Genomic DNA, 27,012 nt, shown 5'->3' with positions numbered 1-27,012 from the left:
CACGTCAAAGTGCAAGTAGATAAATAGGTACTGCTCCGGCGGGAAGGTAAACAGCGTTTCCATGCGCTGCTCTGGTTTTGCCAGAAGCGGCTTAGTCATGCTGGCCACATGACCCGGAAGCTGTACGCCGGCTCCCTCGGCCAGTAAAGCAAGATGAGCGCCACAACCGCAGAGTTGTCTGCGACTGGACGTAATGGTCAGGGGGTCTCTTTACCTTTACCTTTAGCATATGCTTATTCATGGCCACTAAATGCCTGCTTGCATTAAAAAAAAAAAAAAGGCCTTGCATCAGCTCAGAATGAATGAAAGTGCAAATTCAGGTTTGGTGAACCTCCAGGGGAAGGTTTTAGGGACTGCAAGCAGCTACAATCTGAAGAAGTCCTTGTAGTTCTTTTATGCTACAGATACATTATTGTTAATGTAGCTGACCTCTCACATGCCCTAGTGCATGATCATGTTGTCTTTGCATGGCTCTGAGCCCTTAGTGGCTGCGGGTGGGTTATAAACCTAAAGTCATGGCCTTTGTATTGGGAAACAGTCCTATGGGGTGCAGGAGTAGCCATGGGACAATGTTTCTGTCCCTTTCAAGAAGAAGCTAACGAGTTTTAAGATGGGAGGTAAAGTGACCTATCTAAGAGCAGATATACTTTTCCCCTGTCTAAGCAATCTGGCTTTTTATCACTTCCCAGCACCTGCTAGTGCAAGAGCATGACACTTCAGGGATTATTCTGAGCAAGTGTCAGGAGACTCCGGCAGGCAGACAGACAGACAGCCACATATAGAATGACAGAGATGGACGTGGTTTAAATGACACCACCGGAGCCCTCTGAGAGAGCAGAGAGGTCCCACTTGGCACCCAGGCAACTTCCTCCAGAAAATCAGGAATAGCATGGAGTATATGGGGGCCCATTTAGCCTTTAAATCACGCTGGCACAAGACAGATGAGGAACTCTGTCGACACAGCATGTCCTTCATCCTCCACAAGGCAATTCGGAACGATTTTTTCCAGAGTTACCTCTACCTTCTGGAGCGGCTGCCTCTGGGTGAGTAAGCTGAAAAGCAGCAGCAGTGTTGAGTGGCTTGCCAGGGTATGCTTGGCTTCTGAAAAGAAGAGCAGGGTTTTGGACCTCTGGTTGAAAATTTTTCAGAGATGTGAAATTAATCAATTCATTTGCTCTTGAAATACTGATTTGCAGTCATCTTTAAATGTGATACGGATGGTAGTCAACTAGCAAAATAAATCTTGGCAGTACATCTCCAAATGTTTAATTATTGCTGAAGGAAGTATCTGTGAGCTCCATTAATCAGTGCCACTGACCAGTTGTTAATGGTCTGGTTGAAGATTAAAAATTGATATTGGACTACCCCCAGAATCCATCACCAAGGTTTGACCAGGTTCCCTTTCCCCTGCCTGCCTGCCTGCCTGCTTCTGTCTCTTGCATGCCCCTATAGTTGCAGGTTGTGTTAGAAAGGTATGGGTACAGTCTGCTTTAGCTAGTACTATGAGTCAGTGGCTTGGTGCACACATAACACTAAGGGCCCGTCCATGTTTTTGTTTGCCTTGTTATTTTCCCCCAGGAAAGCCAGCAGTTAAGCACTGAATCAGAACAAACAGCAACTGGGTTTTCCGCAGATGGCCTACGTTCTGATTTAGCACTAAAAAAACCTTTTTTTCCATGGGAAAGCAGCAAAGGAAAAACTAATCGGAAACAAGTCTAGAAAGCACGGGGCAAGCAGAAAATCGCTCAGACCCATGTTTTCTGTGCATGGGACGTGTATGCGAGCCCTAAGTCAAACTCTTGGCTTAGAGCGAATATACCACAAGCCTGCAGGTCCCCAGAGAGGAGATTTCAGTTGCTGAGCTGCTCCAGCCCTTATGGTGCTATGAGCTAAGCCATGGTTTGGCGTCAAATGTCATCTGAATCTGGGCTTGTAGTTTGCCTCCTTCAGACAAACAGAACAAACTTTGGTTACAGCTCATGGCTTGTCTCATGCAAGACAGACCACAGGCCCAGGTTTGGATAAAACACTATGCCAAACCATGACTTAGCTGGCAACAGCGCAGCATCAGGAGAAGCAAAGCCTCTGTTTCCTCCCTGGGGACCTCCTTGCCCACATATTCATGCTAAACCATGATTTGCCTTAGTGTGTCATATGGACCAGGTCAGTGAGTAACGCCAGGAAGAAATTAGAATTTGCAGAGAGCAGTCGTCAGGGTCTCTTCCCACTCAACAATTCTATGATTCTGCTGCATAAATAAACAATTCTGGGCTGCATAAATAGGAGTATAGCATCTAGATCAAGCGAAGTAATAGTGCCACTGTATTCTGCTCTGGTCAGACCTCACCTGGAGTACTGTGTCCAGTTCTGGGCACCACAGTTCAAGAAGGACACTGACAAACTGGAACATGTCCAGAGGAGGGCAACCAAAATGGTCAAAGGCCTGGAAACGATGCCTTATGAGGAACGGCTAAGGGAGCTGGGCATGTTTAGCCTGGAGAAGAGGAGGTTAAGGGGTGACATGATAGCCATGTTCAAATATATAAAAGGATGGCACATAGAGGAGGGAGAAAGGTTGTTTTCTGCTGCTCCAGAGAAGCGGACACGGAGCAATGGATCCAAACTACAAGAAAGAAGATTCCACCTAAACATTAGGAAGAACTTCCTGACAGTAAGAGCTGTTCGACAGTGGAATTTGCTGCCAAGGAGTGTGGTGGAGTCTCCTTCTTTGGAGGTCTTTAAGCAGAGGCTTGACAACCATATGTCAGGAGTGCTCTGATGGTGTTTCCTGCTTGGCAGGGGGTTGGACTCGATGGCCCTTGTGGTCTCTTCCAACTCTATGATTCTTTGATTCTATGATTCTATGCTGTGTCTTGCGTTTGAAATTCAATTGTATGCTGCTCGCTTTTAAGATCTGCTAATGTACACAGGGTAAACTGCTACTAGAGCAAAGGGAATGTGCAAGACCAGCAGCAGTGGGAGAAGACTAAGACTAAGACAAAACTTTATTCGTCTCATCCGATGGCCATAGCAACAGTAAAACACTACAATATACAGTGGTATCTCTGGTTGCGAATGGGATCCGTTCCGGAGGCCCGTTCGCAACATGAAAAGAGCGCAACCCGCAGTGGCGCACCTGCGCATGCGCAGGTCACGATTCGCTGCTTCTGTGCATGCATGTGACGTCATTTTGTGCATCTGCGCATGCACAAGCGGTGAAACCTGGAAGTAACCCTTTCCGGTACTTCCGGGTCGCCGCGGGACCTGAAAGAACGTAACATGAAGCGGACGTAACCAGAGGTATGACTGTACACAGAAAAAAGGAAATTTAGTATAAGAGCAGAGTTTAGGGTCCTGAATCAAGAGTCAGATAGTGGGCCTTATCATGATTGCCCCTGCTAAGAACCTAGCAACCTTTGAGCAGTGGGAGAAGCTAAGAGGTGATACTGGACTCAGCTACACTGGCAAAGAAAAAAGCACTTTCTATGCGTTGTTTATGCATTCTAACACTGTGACCCCAGATGGCGCTGTGGAGTTCCATTTTTGCCTGCCCGATTTCTCATACAAAGTTTAAAATGCATTTAATTGAAATGCTTCTTGGATGTGTCCAGATCCAGCCATTGTCAGTTCCCATGTGTCCCCAGCATTTTTGAAAGTCCACGGCTAATGCTGATACATATAGAATCATAGAACTGTAGAGTTGGAAGGGACCCCAAAGGTCATCTATTCGATACAGGAGTCTCAACTAAAGCAAACATGACAGATGACAGACTCTCCAAGTGTCCCTATTTTCCAGGGACATCCCTGATTTAGAGAAGCCATCCCGGTTTCTGATTGATCCCATAGTGTCCCACTTTTCCTTAGGATGTCCTTATTTTCATGGACAGAATGTTGGAGGCTATGGAGTTATCTAACCCCTGAGCTGTCTGAAGGCAATCCTGTATAGGGAAGGATTTTTTTTTAAAAAAAAAAGCTTAATGTTTTATTATGTTTTATATATGTTGGAAGCTGTCCGAGTGGCTCGGCCAACCCAGTGAGATGTGTGGGGTATAAATAGTAAAATTATCGTGGAATGGGATGTCCCTATTTTCATCGGAGAAATGTTGGAGGGTATGAGATGGCCTTCCAACTTCTGCTTAAAAACCTTCAAGTCCACAGCCTTCCGAAGGATTCTGTCCCACTGTCAAACAGTTCCTACTGTCAGAAAGTTTTTTTCCTGATGTTTAGTCCTTTCTTGCAATTTGAAGCTATTGGCTTGTGTCCTACCCTCCATAGCAGGAGAAAACAAGCTTGCTCCATCTTCCCTGTGACAACCCTTGAGATACATGGCTATCAGATCTCCTCTCAGTCTCTTTTCCAGGATAAACATACCCAGGTCCCTCAACCATTCCTCATCAGGCTTGGTTTCCAGACCCTTGATCATCTTGGTCCTCCTCCTCTGTACACATTCCAGCTCGTCCACACCCTTCTTAAAATGTGGGGCCAAAATTGGACACAGGACTCCCAAGTGTGGTCTGACCAAGGCAGAATAGAGAGGTACAATGACTTCCCTTGATCTGGACTACTGTCTGGATGCATTTGTTGCTGCTGCATATAGCAACATTGACTGGGGTCCCGTAGGGTCTGCAGTCAAGACACAAGACAGCAGGTTTAAGGTGCTGGTTTTGACCTTTAAGGCCCTTTGTGGCTTAGGGCCCTCGTATTTACAGGACCGCCTCTCCTGGTATGCCCCGCAGAGGACCTTAAGGAATAATCATAGTTTAGAGGTCCCGGGCCCTAAGGAAGCCAGATTACCCTCCACCAGGGCCAGGGCCTTCTCAGTGATGGCTCCGACCTGGTGGAATGCTCTGTCCCATGAGACCAGGGCCCTGCAGGATTTAACTTCCTTCTGCAGGGCCTGTAATAAAGAGCTATCCTACCTGGCTTTCCATTTGAACTTAGCCTGATCTTTTATTCCCCTTCCTTCCTTCCCCCTCCCCTTTTTATGAAGATTACCCGCTCTGGGATCCCACAGCTAATTCTTTCCTGGTCTCCTCGCTGGCCCAAATAGGACTAATTTAGCCAGCTAGCCCTGGTGATAATCTAACATTTATTGGATGGATTTTCCCCCTAAATTGATTTTTGAATTCTGAATTTATTGTTATTCATGTTTTATACTGTATTTTATGCAGTTTTTTGTTGCATCAATTAAGTGTTTTAAATTTGTTGTTAGCCGCCCTGAGCCTGGTTTCCTGAACCGGGAAGGGCGGGGTATAAATAAAAAAATATTATTATTATTTATTAATATATCCCATTCGGGACCCCTAGTTTGCATGGACGCACACCACTGTTCTAGTGGTACCTACTGTCAGGGAAGAGTTAGAAGTTTCCAGTTTCTCAGAGGGAGAAAGCATTCCCCAAGGGGGTGAGGGGAGCAGTGAATCTAATAGAAGAGAAGAGGAGGAACAACAGGGAGTGACCGGCTGTTCCCAGGAAAGGCAAGGGTTAAGTTCTAGCTCAGATTCGGAGGAAGGGAGATACAAGCTAGCTATAGCCAGGAGGTTAGAAAAAAGAGGGGAAAACAAAGGGAAAAACATTTTGAGAGTGGCTGGTCATGGAGAAGCAGAGCTCAGAAGGTATCTGAAAAAAGTGACTCTGAGGAATAATATTTAAGAACCATTTATAAGATTGTTTTGTTAATACACAATAAAAAGTTTTATAAAAGAACAAGAAGTGTTTGTGTGGTGATCTGAAGAGGACAACGACCAGCCCTGACACCTACTACATCCTGTACCTGGCTCTGCAAACAGCATTAAAGTTCCTTTTCCTTACATCAGGGAGAAGGACTAGATGCATTGTCTAGTAAAAATGCTTAACACATTTGCAGAGCGAACCCCTGTGGTGCAAGATCTTGTGAAGCTAAACACCCAGACGCTTGGTTGCAATAACTGTCACATACCTCTTAAATATCTGAAGCACAGTCAGCACAGAACTGTCATTCATGCAGCGATCATGAAGCAAGCAAAGGAGAAACTTTGTATACCAAACAATTTTTAACAATGACCGCTCCCCGCATAAAACGGGGGGCGCCCTTTGCGTGGACGCGTGCAGCCCCTGGATCTGGAAAGGCTCCATCAACACAGGCTTGGCTTCACCTTCCCCCAGGTGGGATACCTGGAGGTCTCTGCCTACCTCAGTCAGTTGTCCAATCCCGCCTGGGGGAAGCGTTGCCAAGGAGACCAGGCCAGGTAGGGGAGGGACTACCTGCCCACACAATAGAGGGAGGATCTTACCTGGGAATCCTCACTTGGCTCCAGACAATTTTTAACAATAACTAGAACATTTTGAATTATGGAGCTGGAGGAGACTCTTGAGAGTCCCATGGACTGCAAGAAGATCAAACATATCCATTCTTAAGGAAATCAGCCCTGAGTGCTCACTGGAAGGACAGATCCTGAAGCTGAGGCTACAATACTTTGGCCACCTCATGAGAAGAGAAGACTCCCTGGAAAAGACCCTGATGTTGGGAAAGATGGAGGGCACAAGGAGAAGGGGACGACAGAGGACGAGATGGTTGGACAGTGTTCTTGAAGCTACCAGCATGAGTTTGACCAAACTGCGGGAGGCAGTGGAAGACAGGAGTGCCTGACGTGCTCTGGTCCATGGGGCACAAAGAGTCAGATACGACTAAACAACAGAACACCAGATTTGTATTCAGCTGCGATGGAGACTAGGGGTAGTTGTCTCAATTTAAAGGCAGACATGTCACTTCGTGAACGGTGGACAGCCTTGTCACTGTCCTCCAAACCCACTTACTTCTTTCTTTTGTTCTGGGATGAGCTTTGAAGCAGTTGGGGGGGGGGGAGTGGGTTTTCTGCAGGTTTACAGCATGACTCCTTTTTCATGTCAGCAGAAATCTGCATGTCGTGGGCATCCTAGTATTGGCTGAGGCTTACGATATCGCCAGCTTCCAGGGTAGTTTTGCAGCCTTAAAAAAAAAAAGTTCATTTTTTGTTTGAAAGATAAACATATGTTTACAAAATAAATGAGCATGTGTTGCTTTTAAAATGCTTTTATAAGATGGTAAAACATAAAGGACGGTTAAGTCCAGTCAAAGGCGACTATGGGGTTGCGGTGCTCATCTCACTTTCAGACCGAGGGAGCCAGTGTTTGTCCACACACAGCTTTCCGGATCATGTGGACAACATGACTGAACCACTTCTGGTGCAACGGAACACCGTGATGGAAACCAGAATGCATGGAAACACTGTTTACATCCCCGCCACAGTGGTACCTATTTATCTACTTGCACTGGCATGCTTTCGAACTGCTAGGTTGGCAGGAGCAAGGGCAGAGCAACGGGAGCTCACCACGTTGCGGGGATTCGAACTGCTAACCTCCTGATCAGCAAGCCCAAGAGGCTCAGTGGTTTAGACCACAGCGCCACCCGCGTCCCTTATAAGATGAGCAGCCTGTAAGGGAATGTGGGGCATGTCTAGACTTGACACTGCATCTGGGTATCAGAAGCAGCTCCCTGGTCCAGTAACTGATTATCATGGTATGTTCATGTATAACATAAGTTGAGATGCTACGTCTATGCCAGGGGTCAGCAAACTTTTTCAGCAGGGGGCCGGTGCACTGTCCCTCAGACCTTGTGGGGGGCCGGACTTTTTATTGGGGGGGGGAATGAACAAATTCCTATACCCCACAAATAACCCAGAGATTTTAAATAAAAGAGCACATTCTACTCATGTAAAAACACGCTGATTCCTGGACCGTCCGCAGGCCGGATTTAGAAGGCGATGGGCCAGATCCGGCCCCCGGGCCTTAGTTTGCCTACCCATGGTCTATGCCAGGGGTCAGCAACCTTTTTCAGCCGTGGGCTGGTCCACCTTTCCTCAGACGATGTGGTGGGCCAGACTATATTTTTTTGGGGAAATGAAAGAATTCCTATGCCCCACAAATAACCCAGAGATGCATTTTAAATAAAAGGACACATTCTACTCATGTAAAAACACGCTGATTCCTGGACCGTCCGCGGGCCGGATTTAGACAGTGATGGGCCGGATCTGGCACCCGGTCCTTAGTTTGCCTACCCATGGTCTATGCCATGGGCAAAAATCTGACACAACTGCTTTTACAATGCTCTATCTACATCTGCAAAGTGGCACGGCAGAGTGATTGCTGTCCATCGCGCACCTATCCCACTGTCAATTTCTGTAAACAAGTTTCGCAGCGTTTTTTGGTAGTGCTTACAAACCCATGAACCCTGTTCGAGTGGAGGCAAAGGTGGCAGAATATAAATGAGCTGCAATTGTGTCTCTATCATACCACTTCCACAACTTTCTCTCTCGTGCCTTTGAGGGTTTTACAGCTGTGCTGCAGGCTACCACACCTTACTCCACTGGAATGGTACTCAAGATACAGATAAAATATATCAGATGCTATTTCCTTTCTGCTATATATGACTATATATGTGTCAGGAGACAGAAAGAGAAGCTCCCAGAATTGCACACCAACCGTTACAGCCCAGTCACCACAACCAAGGGAATCATCCTCCATTGTTTGTTTCCATTTGCAAAATTGTTTGAGGCAGAGGATGCAAAAATAAATCACCAGGGGGTGTAAAAACCATCCCAGGTCTGACCTGTGCTGAGTTCAGCACTCACTTGCAGCATACATCTCTCAGGCATAACATAAATGTGTAATGGATTAAAGGTTTAATAGTATCCGCTCAGCAGTTGTCTTAAGCAGGTGATGACAAGGAGGGCTGGGAACTGTTGCTTTTGTTGGAAGGAGCAACAGCCCAGGCATGTTGTTTAGATGAAACTTAAGAGCCCTATTCTCACAGTCTGCCTTGCTGTGAAGTATTCCCATTACGTTTTCTTGATGCTTGCAAGGGACGTCGTCATTGTTAAACTGCGCAGTCCCACACTTCTGGATTTGCTGTCAGTAGCAAACGTTAAAGAAAATAAAACTATAAATGACCAATTAAGAGTGCAGTTGGCTTTCTCACAATGTATGTGTTAGCAAAATCACTTGACTGATGCAGAGGGAGGCCAGAGAGAAAAGGAATCCTGATAACACTTTACTGAGGAAACTGAACACAAAAGAATGCAATTTGAGGAGAAAGGAACAGAGAGGCTTTCTCTTTCTTACTTTAGACCTTGTACAAAGCAGGGAGACATACAGCCAAAACACAGAGGGGAAATTCCCTCAAAACTACATAGCCAATCAGGGTACATGCTACCGCAGTGAAGATCAGACCACTCTGCCACTCTACCGAACAACACATCTACCCTTTCCTCTTGGTTAGCTGACTCACCAACAATGAAATTAACCCATATAATATAACATAACAACATAACATAACAACAACAATAAAAAACAACTGCTATTGCACTTCCAACAATATGTATCACGGCAACTTTTGTTAATGCAGGAGAAAATCCAGAAGATAATGCAATTGTACGTGCAGGCAATGTAGAATGAATTACAAAACAGAAAAGGGCAGCTGCAGTTTCTGCATATGTTATTTGTACAGGGCAAGCATGATGAAAAGGGAGCTGAATGAAAAGGGAGCTTCTGCATCAAGGAGCCTTCTTTATGCACTGAGACTCCTTGTTTGCCCACATTTGAACATTATTTAGCTGTTAATCTCTATTTTCATCGGAGAAATGTTGGAGGGTATGACACCAATACCTCAAGGAGTGCCTCTCCTCACCTGAACTAACCCAGACCTGGAGCCCTGCAAGATCCTTTTGGTTCTGCAACCACAGCCGCCAGAAAAGTGGCAAAGGCACGCAAGGTCGCCCCTGTCTATCCTTTCCAGATCTGCCTCCCCCTGGCCCCAGCTCTCTGCAACCTGCCTCTTGAGGCAATTTACTCATTGAGGTTAATGGTTGGGCCGGATCTGCTGCCTTCTAACAAGAAGTAATTATATATATATGTATTTAAAAATCAGTTTATACAACTGGGACAGTCCACACGCAGTTATTGCTTTTGTCTCTTTGCAGTCAAACTTTACGCTCTGACAAGCGAAGTCATCAACGGTGAGATGCAGTTCTACGCCAGAGCCAAACATTTCTACAAAGAGGTGCCGGCGTCGGAAGAAGGCATGATGGGGGATTTCATCGAGTTGTCCAACACAGATATTGAGTCCTCCAGGGAATTTCTTAAGAATTTTGTAGGGGTGAGTTGTGTCTGTCTTTGAAGTTCACATCTCTTGTTATAAACCCCTTTGGTTTTATGATGATGCCTCCATTTTGTGCAAGAGAAATATGGAGACCACATTCCTCTTGTGTTTTTGAGGGGTGTGTGTGTGTAAACGTCTTTGAGGGAAAATAGCCCACAAATTTGAAACTTGCATTTGGAAGTGAGTTGCTCAAATCCAGTCAGCCCTAGTGAGAAGAAGTCAGTCTTAACTGGCTATATACATATTTGCTGAGGGTAAGGACAGGAAATCACATTTTTCCAGGGACAAGATATTTCAATGACTCCTTGCAAGAAAGCAGTGGTGGCTTTTGTACATTTGTTCCGGTCAGCCATGACAATCTGCAACTCTTTATCTCAGAGACTTGAACTGGCCGCACGTTTTCCTATGTAGCAGTTTTATGTTCCTTCAGTGCGTTTCTCATGCCTTCCACCAGGTGTGGCAATGCAATAATATAATTCGGCTGCCCTGAGATGCCTGACTGTCAGCATTTGGTTAATTTTAAAAGAAGGAATAGACCTATAGGAAGGAAAAATAACTTTTGGAAAAGAACACACCACTAAGCCTGGGACTCATTTAAGGAAAAGTTAAACAGACTGGAAAGATGTATCTCAGACAACCAGTTGATTTATTTATGTATTTTATTACAGTTCTCAATTGCCTTTCTGCAAAAAATTAGCCCCCAAAGCAATGTACGAAACCAATAAAAGACATTTAAGCAAACCAAATTTAAAACCAATTAGAAATACACTGCAGAATAGAAATCAATCCATGTTAAATATAAAGGCGATTTTTAAAATGACAGCTGAAAACCATGCATACAGATGACAGTATCAAAATCCTCCAGTTGTCTGACAGAGCAGCATGGAAATGTGCCCTCCTCAATGTTGATGGACTCTCAACTTGCATTAGCCTTAGCCAGGAATGCATAATATGCTCAGCAATATTTGGAGGGCCACACACCACAGTCTCTGCTGTGATTTACTCCCAAAGGGAAAAACAAACCCTGCCTACATGTCTGGAACCCCTGAAATCCCACACTGCTCAGAGACAGGAGTGGCATGTATCAATAAAAAAAAGTTAGTTGCTTGAAAGTAACAAAACTTTTCTGAGAAGATGTCAAAAGGTCCTAATCTACAATATCAATCAGAAATATCTGGGAAAAATAATAATTTAGTTGTAGAGGTTTGTAACTCTTCAGTGGCGCGGGAGCCAGAACAAGGATTAAGTATAATAAATTCCACTTCAGGGCTGTTTGATTATCTTAAACAGCTCTCAAGTGGTACTTAATCCTTTCACTCAGTCACCGTGTTCACTGCGACTTTTAGCAACGATCAAGCTGTTTGTTCAGTGACTTGAAAGCAGTCACATTTATATGGTTGCTTGTTGAAATATACTCAGAGTCGCAAAGTGATTTCATGCTCTTTATTCAGCTCATAGTGGTGAGGAGGAATGAATGAAAGTCCCCTCAAAGTATCTGCTTTATATACATTATTTACACAATGGGCTGCACATGATTGGCTAATTCCGGAATTCTACTGTAAGCCAATCAGGTTGTGGATTCACTTCTATCTAGAGCATGATTGGGTGGTTCCTGCCAACCAATCATACTGCTGCATTGTTCTAGGACCAACCAGACTGCTGCATTCTGAATCCTATTGTTCTAGGACCAATCAGACTGCTGCCTTTTGGATCCTATTGTTCTAGGACCAATCAGACTGCTGCAGTTTGGATCCTATTCAACTCAGTACATAACACCCCTCCCCTCTAAGTTCCAGTCCTGCCCGGGAGGTCGCATTCATAGTCCTCGAGGTACGCCGGCGGCCTACGTGTGCGTTGCGGCCTGGGGTGTTCCCTGGTCTGGGGTTCAGGTTCTGGCTCGTGTTCCAAGGATGCTGGCTGTGATGGGGCTGTATGGTCTGGCGCAACCGGCTCGCTCAGTCGTGGTTCTGGTTCCGGTGTCCTTTCGGCCTCACGGGTCCCCTCTGTATTTACTGATTCTGCCTCTCCTGCTTGCCCCTGCTGCTCTGTGGGCCTCACTGCCCCACTGTTCCCTGACCTGTCCTCCTCCTCCTGGTTTTCTCCCGGGAATCGTCGCCGTATCTGGTCGCAGTGGCGGCGCCAGCATTGCCCCCCATCTGTTAGCACCTCGTACGACACGGGGCCAGTGACCCTGGTGACTGTGGCGGGTATCCATGCAGGGCCTGCCCCAAAATTCTTTGCGTACACTGGGTCCTGGGCCTCGAAGGTCCGGGGGTTCCTGCCTTCCCCCACCACTACCTCATCCTGAGCTCTATCGGGGTGAAGGCGGTCCAATCTGATTGCAAGGCGCCGACCCATTAGTAGTTCAGCGGGGCTCCGGCCAGTCGTTGAGCTGGGGGTGCTGTGCTGTGCTAGAAGGAATGTGGCAAGGCGGTACTCCCAATCCCCTTGCGTCATGCGGCGAAGGGTGTCCTTGGTGGTCCGCACCATGCGTTCTGCTTGGCCATTGGTGGCAGGGTGGAATGGCGCCGAACGGATGTGGCGGATGGCGTTCTGCGCTGTGAAGGTTTGGAATTCTCCTGACGTAAATGCAGTCCCGTTGTCTGAGACGAGAGTGTCAGGGAGCCCGTGGGTTGCAAACAGCCTGCGTAGTACCCGGATGGCTGCGGACGTAGAAGTGGATGGTACCAGTGCGACTTCCAGCCATTTGGTGTAGGAGTCCACCACTATGAAGAATGTTTTCCCCTGAAAGGGGCCAGCGAAGTCCACATGCAGGCGTGACCATGGTGCTCGGGCGGACTCCCAGGACTGGACTGGGGCCCTTGGGGGATCTGGGCGGGATTCTTGGCAGGCCTGGCAGTGTTTGACCCAGGCCTCTATCTCTCCGTCGATCCCCGGCCACCACACATAACTCCTGGCAAGGGCCTTCATTCTTACTACCCCTGGGTGTGTCTCGTGTAGGGCTGTGAGGACCCTTTTGCGGAGGGGCTGGGGAACAATGACCCTGCTTCCCCATAACAGGCACCCCTTGTGGGCCGACAGTTCATGTTTGCGGGTTGTGTAGCCGGCGAATTCTGGCCCGGGGCTGCTGCTGGGCCATCCCCTCCACACCCAGTCCAGGACCCGGGAGATGACCCTATCTTTCTTGGAATGGTGTGCAACTTCTTGTGCCTGAATGGGGCGGTCAGGAAGCAGCTCCAGGCTCATAACCTCTTGTGCAGGTGCTGGGTCAGGGCCTGTTTCCGGTAGTGGTAGCCTGCTGAGGGCATCTGCATGGCCCATCGCCTTCCCAGGGCGGTGAATCAGTGCATACTGGTAGCTGGCAAGGAAAATTGACCACCTGAGGACGCGAGGAGACAGCACTTGGGGGGTCTGCTTTTCGGGGGCAAACAAGCCAAGCAACGGCTTGTGGTCAGTCACCACGGTGAAGGGCCGCCCGTACAAGAAATCATGGAATTTTTTTACTCCCTTCACTATTGCCAGACCCTCCTTGTCGATTTGCGAGTAGTTCCGCTCGGTTGCGTTGAGTGTCTGGGAAAAGTATGCCACCGGTACCTCTCTTCCATCCGGGAGTTGGTGTCCCAGGACAGCGCCAATGCCATAGGGCGAGGCGTCGCATGCTAGCACCACTGGCAGCCTCTCGTCGAAGTGTGCCAAGACCGAGTTTGAGACCAGCAAGTCCTTGACTGCCTGGAATGCGGCCTCCTGGCGCTGGCCCCACACCCAAGGGGCCCGCTTGTCCAGGAGTCTGTGTAGGGGCTCCGCTACCGCCGCCTTGTGGGGAAGGAAGGAATGGTAAAAGTTCAATAGTCCCAAGAAGGCCTGAAGTTCAGTCTTGTTCTTGGGCGCTGGGGCATCACAAATGGCCCGTACCTTGTCCCCAGTCGGGTGGACCCCTTCTGCGTCCACCATAAATCCCAGAAAGTCCACCTGAGGCACTCCTAGTAGACATTTTTCCCGCTTCACCTTGAGACCCGCCGTCTGGAAACGGTGCAGAACGGTGCGGAGGCGGTCCTCAAACTCCTCTGGTGTGGGCCCGGCAATCAACACATCATCGAAGAAGGGGGTGACACCAGGAATCCCTTTAAGGAGAGAGTCCATTAGATTCTGGAATATGCCTGGTGCCACGCTGACACCGAATTGCAGCCGCTTTACCCTGAACGCTCCTCTGTGCGTCACAATCGTCTGTGCCTCTGCTGTGGCCTCATCTACTGGCAGCTGTTGATATGCTTGGGCCAAGTCCAGCTTGCCAAAAATTTTCGACCCAGCCAGGGTGGCAAGGACATGGCTGACCACTGGCACTGGGTATGCATGGGCCGTGAGGGCCTTGTTTATGGTACATTTGTAGTCTGCGCAGATGCGGACTGAACCATTAGGCTTGACGGGTGTGACGATTGGGGTTTCCCAGGGGGCATTAGGCACCGGCTCCAGCACTCCTTGCTCCACGAGTCGGTCCAATTCCTCGTCTATACGGGGTTTCAGAGCGAACGGGACCCGGCGGGCCTTGAGCCTGACTGGTCGTACTGTGGGGTCAAGCTGTAGAGCAATGGGGGGGCCCGTATACTGTCCCAATTTCCCATCGAAAACCCCCGGAAATTCCTTGCATATGGCATCCACGTCCACTTGTAAGCTTGTGTGGTTCACCCCGGTGACGGCTAGCCCCAGTGGTCCAAACCATGCCAATCCCAGTAAGCTAATGTAGGGGCCCTTGACCACAAGCAAGTCCAGTTGCCGTGTCCGCCCTCGGTATTGCACCCTGAAGGTCCCCACCCCCATTGTGGGGACCTTACGTTTCTGGAAGTCCCGGAGGGTGAATGGGGCCGGCCTGAGTTTGGGACCCCCAGTAGGACACAGTTTCCTTAAGGTCCTTGCCGAGATTATGGATAGAGTTGAACCCGTGTCAAGCTCCATGCGGCATGGGGCCCCCTCTATCTGTACCTCTACATAAATTTTCTCTACGTTGGGGTGGGGCAACTGGTATACCTGGAAGTCCGTGAGCTCCGTCGAGTTGCCTTGGTGTGTTGGGCCCCGGGACCTGGGGCTCTTGGATTGGTCATCTGATGCCTGGCGTCGGGTGGGCCGAGCTCGACACACCCGGGCGATGTGTCCCAATTTTCTGCACTGCCTGCACTCTGCGTTGCGGAAACGGCAGGTCCTCCTCTCGTGACTTTCCCCGCAGCTTGCGCAGTTCCCTCCTCCTCGTCGAGGCAGCTGTGGTATGTGGGCTGCTTGAGTGCGCTGCTGTACTTGGTGCACCTCCTCCCTGTTGGATCCTGAGTCGTCGGTGAGGTCTTCGTGGTGGACCCTCGGTTGGGACGGCTGGCTCGGCCGTGCCTCTTGCGTCGACCTCTCGGCAGCTTCCGTTGCCAGGGCCTCCTCCAGAGCGACCTGGAACGTTAGGTCCTTCTTAGCGTAGAGGCGTCGTTGCAGCTTCTCATCCTTCAGGCCACCGACGAGGCGGTCACGAAGCATGTTCTCCAGCTCTGAGAAGTTGCAGAACCGGGCAGCTTGGCGGAGAGAGGTCACAAACCCAGTTATGGTTTCCCCAGGGGCTTGCCGCTTTGCATAGAAGGCATTTCGACGAGCCACCACAGAGGGCTGTGGCGAAAAGTGCCCCTTCAGCTGTTCCATTATTGTTTTGTATGGAACAGTAGCGACGTCTTCGGGTGCAAGGAGAGCCCGGGCGATTTCAAACGTCTCCTCTCCGCAGACGCTGAAGAATATCGCCCTCTTCTTGGCGTCTTCTTCATCGGTGACCCCTTTGGCTTCTAGGAGGAAGGTGAAACGGGAGGCATACGCTTCCCAGTCTCCAGATGCTGGGTTGAATGGCGAGAAGCTGCTGTCGGTTGCCATTCTGAGTTCCTTGTGTCCCGGAGCTGAAGCCTGGATACACGGTGCGAGGCAGCGGTGCGGCAGGTGGCGGTGCTGCGGTGCTGTGTGTGGCAGTCAGCTCAGCGGGATCCCACCTTCGTCGCCAGTGAAATATACTCAGAGTCGCAAAGTGATTTCATGCTCTTTATTCAGCTCATAGTGGTGAGGAGGAATGAATGAAAGTCCCCTCAAAGTATCTGCTTTATATACATTATTTACACAATGGGCTGCACATGATTGGCTAATTCCGGAATTCTACTGTAAGCCAATCAGGTTGTGGATTCACTTCTATCTAGAGCATGATTGGGTGGTTCCTGCCAACCAATCATACTGCTGCATTGTTCTAGGACCAACCAGACTGCTGCATTCTGAATCCTATTGTTCTAGGACCAATCAGACTGCTGCCTTTTGGATCCTATTGTTCTAGGACCAATCAGACTGCTGCAGTTTGGATCCTATTCAACTCAGTACATAACACTTGTACAGCAAAAAGTTATGAATTTAATCAACCCGAAATTCCAAAGAGCTACTCATTACGTATTTAGATTTCGTTCTCATGCTGTGTTGTCATTTCGTGATTCCTTAGAGCCAAGTCACATCTGGCACCAGCGCATAAGGCTGCACATGCAGCAGAGCCATAAAATATGGATGGCTTTCATGAGTGCAGTCTTCTTACACATAGACTCCAGTTCATGCTCAAGGTAAGTGTGCTGGTCCCGTGGGCTAACCGAGAGGCGAGGTCCGTGTCCAGTCCGAGGTCAAAGGTGCGGTATGGAGGCAGTCCGTAAAAGTTGAAGCTGGATGCAGGGCAGGTAGTCGGGTGAGGTCAGGAGCTCCGGCAGGATAGGAGGACAGGGTTCAGGCAGGAACTGAAAACCAACAAAGTTGCTCCCGCAACTTGGGACTGGGGCTGGCTGGCTTTTATCTGCCCCGAGGCATAGGGCAGCCTCTGGTGACTTGCCTCTCCTGGCCTGGAGGCGAGCACTCCTCCTGTGGGAACTTAGTTCCCTCCACCTCTCTGCCCTGAGCCTCTGCAGTTCAGGAGAGGCTGGAGGGTTACCGGACGCAGAGGCCACCTCAGCCTCCCCTGACGGGGCTGAGAGTGAAGCAGCTGCAGGCAATGGGTCCTCCATCACCTCAGGGGCCAGAGCAGACTCAGCTGGTGCCTGCACCTGAGGATCCAGCACAGGTGAGAACCCTTCAGGCTCAGGCCCCAGCCCCAGCTCAGCTGGTTCTGGAGGCAGGGACTCCTGTGCAGGCTGGGATTCCTCAGGTTCAGCCTCTGAGTCCGAATCCCAGGCCATCACAGTAAGAGCTAGCATAGGGACCAAGTGACCGAGCCAGGAAGCCAATGGTTCTTATTACCGGTAATCATTCTGCTGCCAGGAATTTGCTATGTGACCTTAAGCAAGCCATACACTCGGCTTCAACTCCCCAATCTGTGAGATAGGTATAATAATTCACACCTACCTTTAGGGATGGATGTATGTGTTGGCCAATTTCTGTTTCTCTGAGTTTCTCGTTTTTCGGTCTTCAGTTCAGTTCTCCACATTCCCACATCAGTTTATGGGGTGGGGATGGGGAGAATTCATTAGCAATTTTGTGCAGATTTATCCAATATACACATTTGTGTGCAATTTTGTCTATATATACATTTTCACAAAGCAATTTGCCTTAATATGCATGCTTGTATGTTATTTTAACTAACACACTTTGCCCTAGCGTGTGCATTTTTTGTTTTACACATTGCTTGGCCAGAGAACTGCACTACAAAGATTCAGAGAAGTGCAAATATTGAAGGACGGTTGTGTTTTGGCCCACTCGTTGTTTCAGAAAGGGCAAATTAGGTAGATTTGCCTTTAAATGAGAACTAAATCAAATTTCTCCTCCATTCCTCACCTACACTGCAGCGATGTTTACAAAAAGATAACATACTTGAAGAACTTTGTGAATTAGAATGTGACAACAAAGGTCCGTATAGTTAAAGCTATGGTTTTCCCAGTAGTGATGTATGGAAGTGAGAGCTGGACCATAAAGAAGACTGATAGCTGAAGAATTGATGCTTTTGAATTATGGTGCTGGAGGAGATGCTTGAGAGTCCCATGGACTGCAAGAGGATCAAACCTATCAATTCTTAAGGAAATCAGCCCTGAGTGCTCACTGGAGGGACAGATCCTGAAGCTGAGACTCCAATACTTTGGCCACCTCATGAGAAGAGAAGACTCCCTGGAAAAGACCCTGATGTTGGGAAAGATGGAGGGCACAAGGAGAAGGGGACGACAGAGGACGAGATGGTTGGATAGTGTTCTCGAAGCTACCAGCATAAGATTGACTAAACTGTGGGAGGCAGTGGAAGACAGGAGTGCCTGGCGTGCTCTGGTCCATGGGGTCACGAAGAGTCGGGCACGACTAAACGACTAAACAACAACAACATATAAATACGAAATATAATTACCACGATTCTCTGTTAGAGAAGGGAGGGTGCTCAGTTCAGACTGCCCTTCCTTTCCTGTGTACAACCTACATGCCAGGTTTGTATGTGAGTTTAGCTCTAATTTTTAATAAAGTTCTGTCTCCAAAACTGCCAGCAGTTTCTCTTTGAAACCTGTGGCATAAAGCATGGGTGAAATCTATGGATGGTCTCTCACACAGTAACATGAACCATAAGCACCAGGAATGAGTTAAGTCTTAATTCATTATTGGCATTGGTGTTGTGTGTATTTTTGGAGCTTGGCATAAGGTTCAAGGAGAATATGACTGAGAGCTACCCTAAATGAATGGGGACCAAGGAAGTGCAAACTTCTGGTGAAGATTTCATGGCTGAAATAGGTGGCTACAGATCTATGATTCTATGAATTTAAAACAACAACGGCAACTGGTGCTTCTGCCCTGCCTTAAATCCCTTCCCAGTTTCCCAGAGTCTCAACTCTATACTGCTTATCATAAATGTAAATGAAAAAATGAAAAAATGTAAGTGAAAGCTGAACTCCCATTCCCAACACTGTCTATTCAGTGAGTGTGCTTAAGTGTAAATTAAAATGACTCCACGTGCTCTGTTATTCAGATGGATTTGCATGCCTATTCAGTTGCATTCATAACACCTGAAATTTCTTGTGTCTCTGAAATTCATCATAGGATGTTTTATACAAAATGCTCTGCATTGTGAATATAATTGGAAGTGTGGAACCATGTGGGAATAGGCAAAATCAGAGTTTAAAAAAATGCCTCCCTCTCGCCACATAGACTCCTCAAAAATTGCCGAGGGTCTTTGTAGCTGTAGCCATTGTCATGTGATAGATGCCCTGTGAGTTTTGACTGGTTTTTAAAAATTTCTTTCCATTTGTTCATATGGTGTTTTATTGTACTACAACAACTTGAATTTGGTAGAATTCACACCGAATGATCCCCGCTGCTGTGCTTGCAGCACAGAACAACTGAGAAGGTGGCATCTGTGTGTATTCTCCATAAGTGTGTGCATGCAAAGTGCGTACACCCACTTTCGGCTGGTGTGCAGCTCTTAGATTTAACAGGTTAGCCACTCCTGAGTTAGAGACTTTGTGTACTTCTAAAATGGGATATTGTCCTAAAGGTGATAGTAGACATTCAATACAGCCGGTCATTTCAACAATTGTTGCCTCTGGCATGAAAACCACCTGGTATAGCTAGAAGTTCAAAATCATGCGAAAAAATTGCAAGTAGATAAATAGGTACCGCTCCGGCGGGAAGGTAAACAGCGTTTCCGTGCGCTGCTATGGTTTCGCCAGAAGCGGCTTAGTCATGCTGGACACATGACCCGGAAAAACTGTCTGCGGACAAACGCCAGCTCCCTCGGCCTGTAAAGCAAGATGAGCGCCACAACCCCAGAGTCATCTGCAACTGGACTTAACGGTCAGGGGTCCTTTACCTTTTTTAATACCTGCCTGGGGATTTGACATCTGCTCCCATGACATCTGTGCGAGAACAAAGGACTCTTCTTCTCCTTCTAAAAAAAGTAAATTAAATTGTGTTGTCTGCTTATGTTGAGGGCAGCACCATCGGCAGCGCAAAGTGGGAAGGGGCAGAATGCCCACTGAGCTCATTCTACAATTACTCTTTGCAACCAGGGATATTTATAGCTATGACACTGTCTGTTTGCCCCTGGTTTGACCTTAATAATCTGCTGAATTAATCACTGAAGCACAGCCCAAGTAGAAATGGCATATGGGCACCTGACATGATTTACAACTATTAGTAATGTTAGAGGGAGACTATTTAGAGCCAAACTCTGCCCTACGATAGCTCCTATGTATGTGGCGCCAATGGTTTGGAGGGGACTTTAACTTCATTGCTCCTGGGGTATCGTGGAGCAACAGGGAAGCAATTTCCATGTGAATCTGTTGTTATTCTATATATCCCCAAAGGGTCAATGGGGGGGCAGGTATAGAGGGCGGAAAGGGTTTCTGCCCCCTTGAATAAGGCATGGGGAATGTATATAATGTATTTGAAAAATGATTGCAAACAATTACACACATTAGTGGGATTGGCAGAAACCTTGTAGTAAAAAAACTGAATAACGGATTGATTAAAGCTTTATAATAATTGGAATTTTTGAGAAGAAGCAGAGGGAAAATAATAACATAAGGATCCATAAAAGTGCGGGGAGGGGATTCGTCATGGGTAGGCAACCTAAGGCCCCAGGGGCCGGATCCGGCCCAATCGCCTTCTAAATCCGGCCCGTGGACAGTCCAGGAATCAGTGTGTTTTTACATGAGTAGAACGTGTCCTTTTATTTAAAATGCATCTCTGGGTTATTTGTGGGGCATAGGAATTCATTCATTTTTTTTAAAAAAATCAAAATATAGTCCGGCCCTCCACAAGGTCTGAGGGACAGTGGAAAAAGACTGCTGAAAAAGTTTGCTGACCCCTGGGATACGTTGTTTGTATTCTGTTTCTTTTTGTCTTTTGCTTTTTGGTTATTGTTTGTAAAATAGAAAATGCAAAAGCAATTTATTTGTTTATTTTTTTAAAGAAGGAAAGGGTTTTGTATCTGGTGTGAATGCTTTGGGCAATCCACTGTGTGGTGTAGTGGTTAAGAGCGGTGGACTCGTAATCTGGTGAACCGGGTTCGATTCCCCGCTCCTCCACATGCAGCTGCTGGGTGACCTTGGGCCAGTCACACTTCTCTGAAGTCTCTCAGCCTCACTCACCTCACAGAGTGTTTGTTGTGGGGGAGGAAGGGAAAGGAGATTGTTAGCCGCTTTGAGACTCCTTAGGGTAGTGATAAAGCGGGATATCAAATCCAAACTCTTCTTCTCTTCTTCTTCTTCTCTTCCTTGCATCTTTCAACAATAACAGAAGGACAAGACTGGCCTTGCAAGATTTCCATAAGGTCTACTGAGGTAATGAATGTGAGAGGCCAGAGCACTCAAGCGCTGTTTTTCATGCTCTCCACAGGGGCCTGGCAAAGCGGGCACCGACTTCGCTCTTGACTGCGGCTCAGGAATAGGGAGGGTGAGCAAACATGTCCTTCTTCCCTTATTCAAGCACGTGGAGCTGGTGGACATGATGGATGTTTTTCTGACAGAAGCTCAGAACTACCTGCAGGGTCAGGGAGAAAAAGTCGACATGTACTATTGCTGCAGCCTCCAGGAATTCACGCCAACGCCTAGAAAATACGACGTCATCTGGATCCAGTGGGTTTCAGGTCAGTTCTGCCATTTGGTCCCCCATGTAAAAACAAGTGAGCAAGAGAAGCTATGGGGAGGGCGAGTGACACAGGATATGCAGCAGCGAGGGGCTGTCCATGCTTCTGCTCTTCTTGTACCTAAAAAGCATGGGTCAAAGTGGTTTTCTGCTTGTCTCATATGCTTTCTAAGCATGGGTAGGAGCACTTTTGTCTCTGCTTTCCCCCTGAAAACATGCTCTTTAGTGCTGTATTGAAACAAATGGCAACCCACCACCATTTGTTCTGATTCAGCACTACTACTACTACTACTACTAATAATAATAATAATGATAATAATAATTTATTTCTACCCTACTCTGGATGGCTTACAACAAAAGATTAAAAATACATTAAAACATCGTCATTAAAAACGTTCCTAAACAGGGCTGCCTTCAGATGTCTTCTAAATGTCATATAGTTGTTTATTTCTTTGACATCTGATGGGAGGGCATTCCACAGGGCGGGTGCCACTACCGAGAAGGCCCTGTGCCTGGTTCCTTGTAACTTCGCTCCTCGCAGTGAGGGAACCACCAGAAGGCCCTCGGAGCTGGACATCAGTGTCCAGGCAGAACGATGGGGGTGGAGGCGCTCCTTCAGGTACCCTGAGCCGAGGCTGTTTAGGGCTTTAAAGATCAGCACCAACACTTTGAATTGTGCTCGGAAATGTACTGGGAGCCAATATAGGTCTTTCAAGACCGGTGTTATATGGTCTCGGCAGCCGCCCCCAGTCACCAGTCTAGCTGCCACATTTTGGATTAGTTGTAGTTTCCAAGTCACCTTCAAAGGTAGCCCCACGTAGAGCGCATTGCAGTAGTCCAAGCAGGAGATAACTAGGCCATGCACCACTCCGGCGAGACAGTCTGCAGGCAGATAGGGTCTCAACCGGTGTACCAGATGGAGCTGGTAGATAGCTGCCCAGGACACAGAATTGACCTGCACCTCCATGGACAGCTGTGAGTCCAAAATGACTCCCAGGCTGTGCACCTACTCCTTCAGGGGTACAGTTGCCCTATTCAGGACCAGGGAGTCCCCCACACCCACCTGCCCCCTGTTCCCCAAGAACAGTACTTCTGTCTTGTCAAGATTCAACCTCAATCTGTTAGCTGCCATCCTTCCTCCAACCGCCTCCAGGCACTCACACAAGACCTTCACCGCCTTCACTTCACGCCCTCGAGACCACATAACACCAGTCTTGAATGACCTACATTGGCTCCCAGTACGTTTCCGAGCACAATTCAAACTGTTGGTGTTGACCTTTAAAGCCCTAAACAGCCTTGGCCCAGTATACCTGAAGGAGCATCTCCACCCCCATCATTCTGCCCGGACGCTGAGGTCCAGCACCAAGGGCCTTCTGGCGGTTCCCTCATTGCAAGAAGCAAAGCTACAGGGACACAGGCGGTGGGCCTTCTCGGTAGTGGCGCCTGCCCTGTGGAATGCCCTTCCATCAGATGTCAAAGAGATAAACAACTACCTAACATTTAGAAGACATCTGAAGACATCAGGGAAGTTTTTAATGTGTGACATTCTAATGTATTTTTAATCTTTGTTGGAAGCCGCCCAGAGTGGCTGGGGAAACCCAGCCAGATGGGTAGGGTACAAATACTAAATTATTATTATTATTATTATTATTATTATTATTATTATTATTATTACTATTACTATTACTATTATTCACTGGTTCAGATTTAAAAGAGAGGAAGGGCAGGTTTTACTGGGCAAGCGGTGGTGCAAACTTAGGTGTGAATAAGCCCTAGGCGTCAGTGGACCAAATGTCCTCTGGCTACCTGTCTCCATCTTTCCTCATACCTTGTACAGACCATGGCCACACACTGCATCACAGGCTGCAGCTACAGAACCAAGGCCTACTGAACAAGAGTTTATATCTAGAAGATCCAACTCAGTACACTTGGTATAAGGCACCTTCCCATTTTCCTAACAAAACTCCCTGGGTAGTCAGTGCTTACAGCACAGGGATGTGGTCCAATACTGCCCTCCACGTTTCTCTAGCTGGGCCACACCCCTTGACAACCCTTTTCTGGACCCACCTCCAATGTATTTGTCTCCTTGGAATGCATCCTTGAACTGCAAAGCAGTCTTTTGCATGAGGATAGCCTTGCTTTTTCTGTCCAATTCCTCTGGAGAGCAACAGAATGCCATCAAGACCCATTCTTCCAAAGGGGACTTGCTCTCTGAGTGTTCAAAATACGTAGTGGCAAGGAGCCCTGCAAACCAGCTGCTTAGAATGTGGGTCACTGGATATCCTATTTTAGAAGTTTTTAAATGAAAAATGGGGACGATAGCGACGACAGAATGGTTGCAAACCTTGAATCACCTCATAATTTCTTAGTCTCATTTCATCTGAGATCTGGGGTGGACCAGAATTTACATGTCCATGCGTCCCTAACCAAAATGTGCCACAGTGAAGCCGTTGTGGAGTTTGCAGAATATTAAGTATAGTTATTTGTTAGACATTCCTGAATGGTGCTAAGCAAGGGTTTGTGCAATCTACTCCTCTGATAACTAGCTTGCACCCTGCTCTCATTTTTTTTTTTTAAAAATTCAGAAATCAGAGATGTAAGGCAACGCTCCCTCCCCCCAAAAATAATTACTTTGCTCCTATTCTGTCTCTTGTGGCAATATTGCACAAAATTTGAAATAGTAAATATTGCATCTACACCTTAAAGAACTTCATACTGTTGCAAGGCTGAAGCCACCGTTCCGACGAAAAGTATAGCCCTCTTCTCTTTTGACCTCCTGCAGGAAACCTGACAGATAAGGATTTACTGGGGTTTTTCATTCGCTGCCAGGATGGTTTGAAGGAGAACGGCATTATTATTCTGAAGGACAACGTGGCACGGGAGGGCTGTGTCCTCGATCCGTTGGACAGCAGTGTCATCCGAGATCTGAACATCCTCAGTAGTCTTATTGAAAAGAGCGGCCTCACCATCGTGAGACAGGAAAAGCAAGAAGGCTTTCCTGAGCAGTGTGTACCAGTCTGGATGATAGCCATGCAGAAGAATCCTATCCCTATGAGAAATGGGATGTTGTAAGGGCCATTGACATAGGGCTGGAATTCAGGGCATCAAAGTGGGGGGAATTGAAGTAGTGTTTCCAGGCTGGATTTCTCGTTGTAAAACAGCAGCGGCACTCCCATGTTTTTCCTCTGCAGTTTCCATGGTTTTCGGAGCTCAGAAGAATGGTTGTCATTCTTTCTAACGCAATGAGTGTAGAGGACCCATCAAACAGCTGTCCTATGCAGTCTGATAATGGCTGGAATAGCATCTACTCTAGCCATTTCCTTTTCTGTCGTTTGCCTCTCTTCTCTTGGAATCAACTCTTATCACGTTAACCCTTCTCTTTCTAAACAGCATTGCCAACACCCCACTCAGGTGTGTACAGCAACACGGAAAAGTGACTTGAAGCATGGCAGGGGAAACAATCTCGCTGAGTTTTAAGCTGCTGGTGTGTACATGTGATTGTGATTGGAAGTATACAGATCATGTTTCCTGAAATATCTCATTATGGCTAGAAGGGGCAAGGCAGAGTTACATGGAGCTTTGTGATGACTTCCTTTGGGGTTTTTGTTTGGGTTTTAATCTCAATCAGCTTGGGTAGTCTTCACGTCTGAGCAGAAGAAGGAAAGGTTACTTAATAAGTTACTTAATCTGTTCCCCTTTGGTTGTTTTCAGCTCTAAACTGCCCCCTTTTAACTGCTTTTTTTCCCTGCAAGAAAAAATGTACAGCTATTTTTGTTGGTTTGTTTTGTTCTTCACATGCTGCTCTGTTCCTAACTTATGGTTGTTCCTTGCTCCTTTCCGTTGGGCATTATCTAGAATAGTATTCAAGGTATTCATTCTGTGGTGTTTCCACAAAGTTTGAGATTCGGGGGGCATGAGTAACTCAGATGGCAGTGGCAATTCTCGCTTGAAAACCTGGATGCATGCAACTGGGAGTTCGTAGTTTCTTATCACCTCAGTCAAATTCTCTCCGCCACAAAATGAGCTCCAAAGCTTTACTGCAGAACAGTCTTAAATACTACTTACAATAAGATGAATGTTACAAAATAGCAAAGTAACAGGTTGCAAACAAGCGGTGGAGGCCTTTAAGTAGTTCAGTAAACTTTCCTCTCTCTGGTCCTGGAGAGAGATCCTAAGCTTGTTCATAGATGTGCAGTTGTTCCACCATGGCTGCTGCTGCTAGCCACCCCCAACAAGAACACACAGAGACTTCTCAAGTTTCAGTTTCCTGTAAGCTCCTGTTTCCGGCAATAAGTCCTCAGTTGGTTTTTAGCTCATTGAAACGGTAAAATACCGGTGTTCTCTGAAGCTTTTGCCATAGTAATGTATTCAAACACAGCATTTTATGTGCATTTAGCTTTAAACTTTAAACAACCCACAGAAGAAATAGAAGCAGAATACGTGGAATGAAAATGTTTTAGATTAGCTCCCTCTGGCTTTGATACAATGGTCCAGATGCTACATATTCAGGAAGATTCAGTCAAATGACTACAAGGTTATCTGACAATAGTTGAGGAATTTAGTTATTTCTTTGACGATGACAATTAAAATATTCTGTTTTGGTTGCATGCCTTAGCCAAACTATGGTAGTATAGGTGTACCCAAGCACTTGTAGGAGTCTAGGCATTAAGAGTATGTTTATTTATTTTTATTTATTCATTGAATTTATACCACACCATTCCTCCCCAATGAGTCTGTGGTAGCCAGGGAGGCTAAACTTCCCCATCTTTCTCTAGTTTTGTATAAATGGAAGCAGGTGGTTGGAGTCAGGTTACCAGACGTCCCCGGATTTACAAATCAGTCCCCTGACAAAATCCATCCCCTTCAACTGAAGTTGAAAAGTGTCCCCGGATTCACTGAAAAAAAATCTGGTAACTTTAGGCTGGAGCCACTTTTAAAGCTAAAAATTATTTCATTATTCCATGTAATCACATTATTTCTCCAAAGCCCCTGGGGTAGTTCACTCCCTTTTATTGTCACAACAGTCCCATGAGGTGGGTTGAACCCAAGATATAGTAACTCGCTAAGATCATACAGCAAAATGTATGGCTATTGGCAGAATAAGAGTAGAGATCTTTTGCCCGCATCTTTAGTACAGCAATGAAAGTAGCTCTAGTTTGTCAGTAACTGATTTATTGAGCATTCATCCAGCTTTTTTTGAGGGTGTTTATGTCTTCCTGTTAATCGTTCATCCATTCCTCCATCCCAAACTTTTCATTTCCCCATCACTACAAAAAGAAAAAAGA

General features: G+C 47.0%; 1 protein-coding gene across 1 annotated transcript; it reads left to right on the top strand.

Moving 5' to 3' along the window:
• Window positions 1–788: 788 nt before the first annotated feature.
• NTMT2 (N-terminal Xaa-Pro-Lys N-methyltransferase 2) lies at window positions 789–27,012 on the top strand. The gene is made up of 4 exons (XM_083621660.1): window positions 789–1,043; window positions 9,996–10,171; window positions 21,479–21,728; window positions 24,510–27,012. Exons 1-4 carry the CDS (start codon window positions 890–892, stop codon window positions 24,797–24,799), a joined length of 870 nt encoding a protein of 289 aa, XP_083477786.1. The 5' UTR covers window positions 789–889; the 3' UTR covers window positions 24,800–27,012.

Source organism: Podarcis filfolensis (genome assembly GCF_964270895.1).
Source record: "Podarcis filfolensis genome assembly, chromosome: 6".
In the NCBI taxonomy this organism is placed as follows: Eukaryota; Metazoa; Chordata; class Lepidosauria; order Squamata; family Lacertidae; genus Podarcis; species Podarcis filfolensis.
This window is presented reverse-complemented; position numbering and strand designations above follow the sequence as displayed.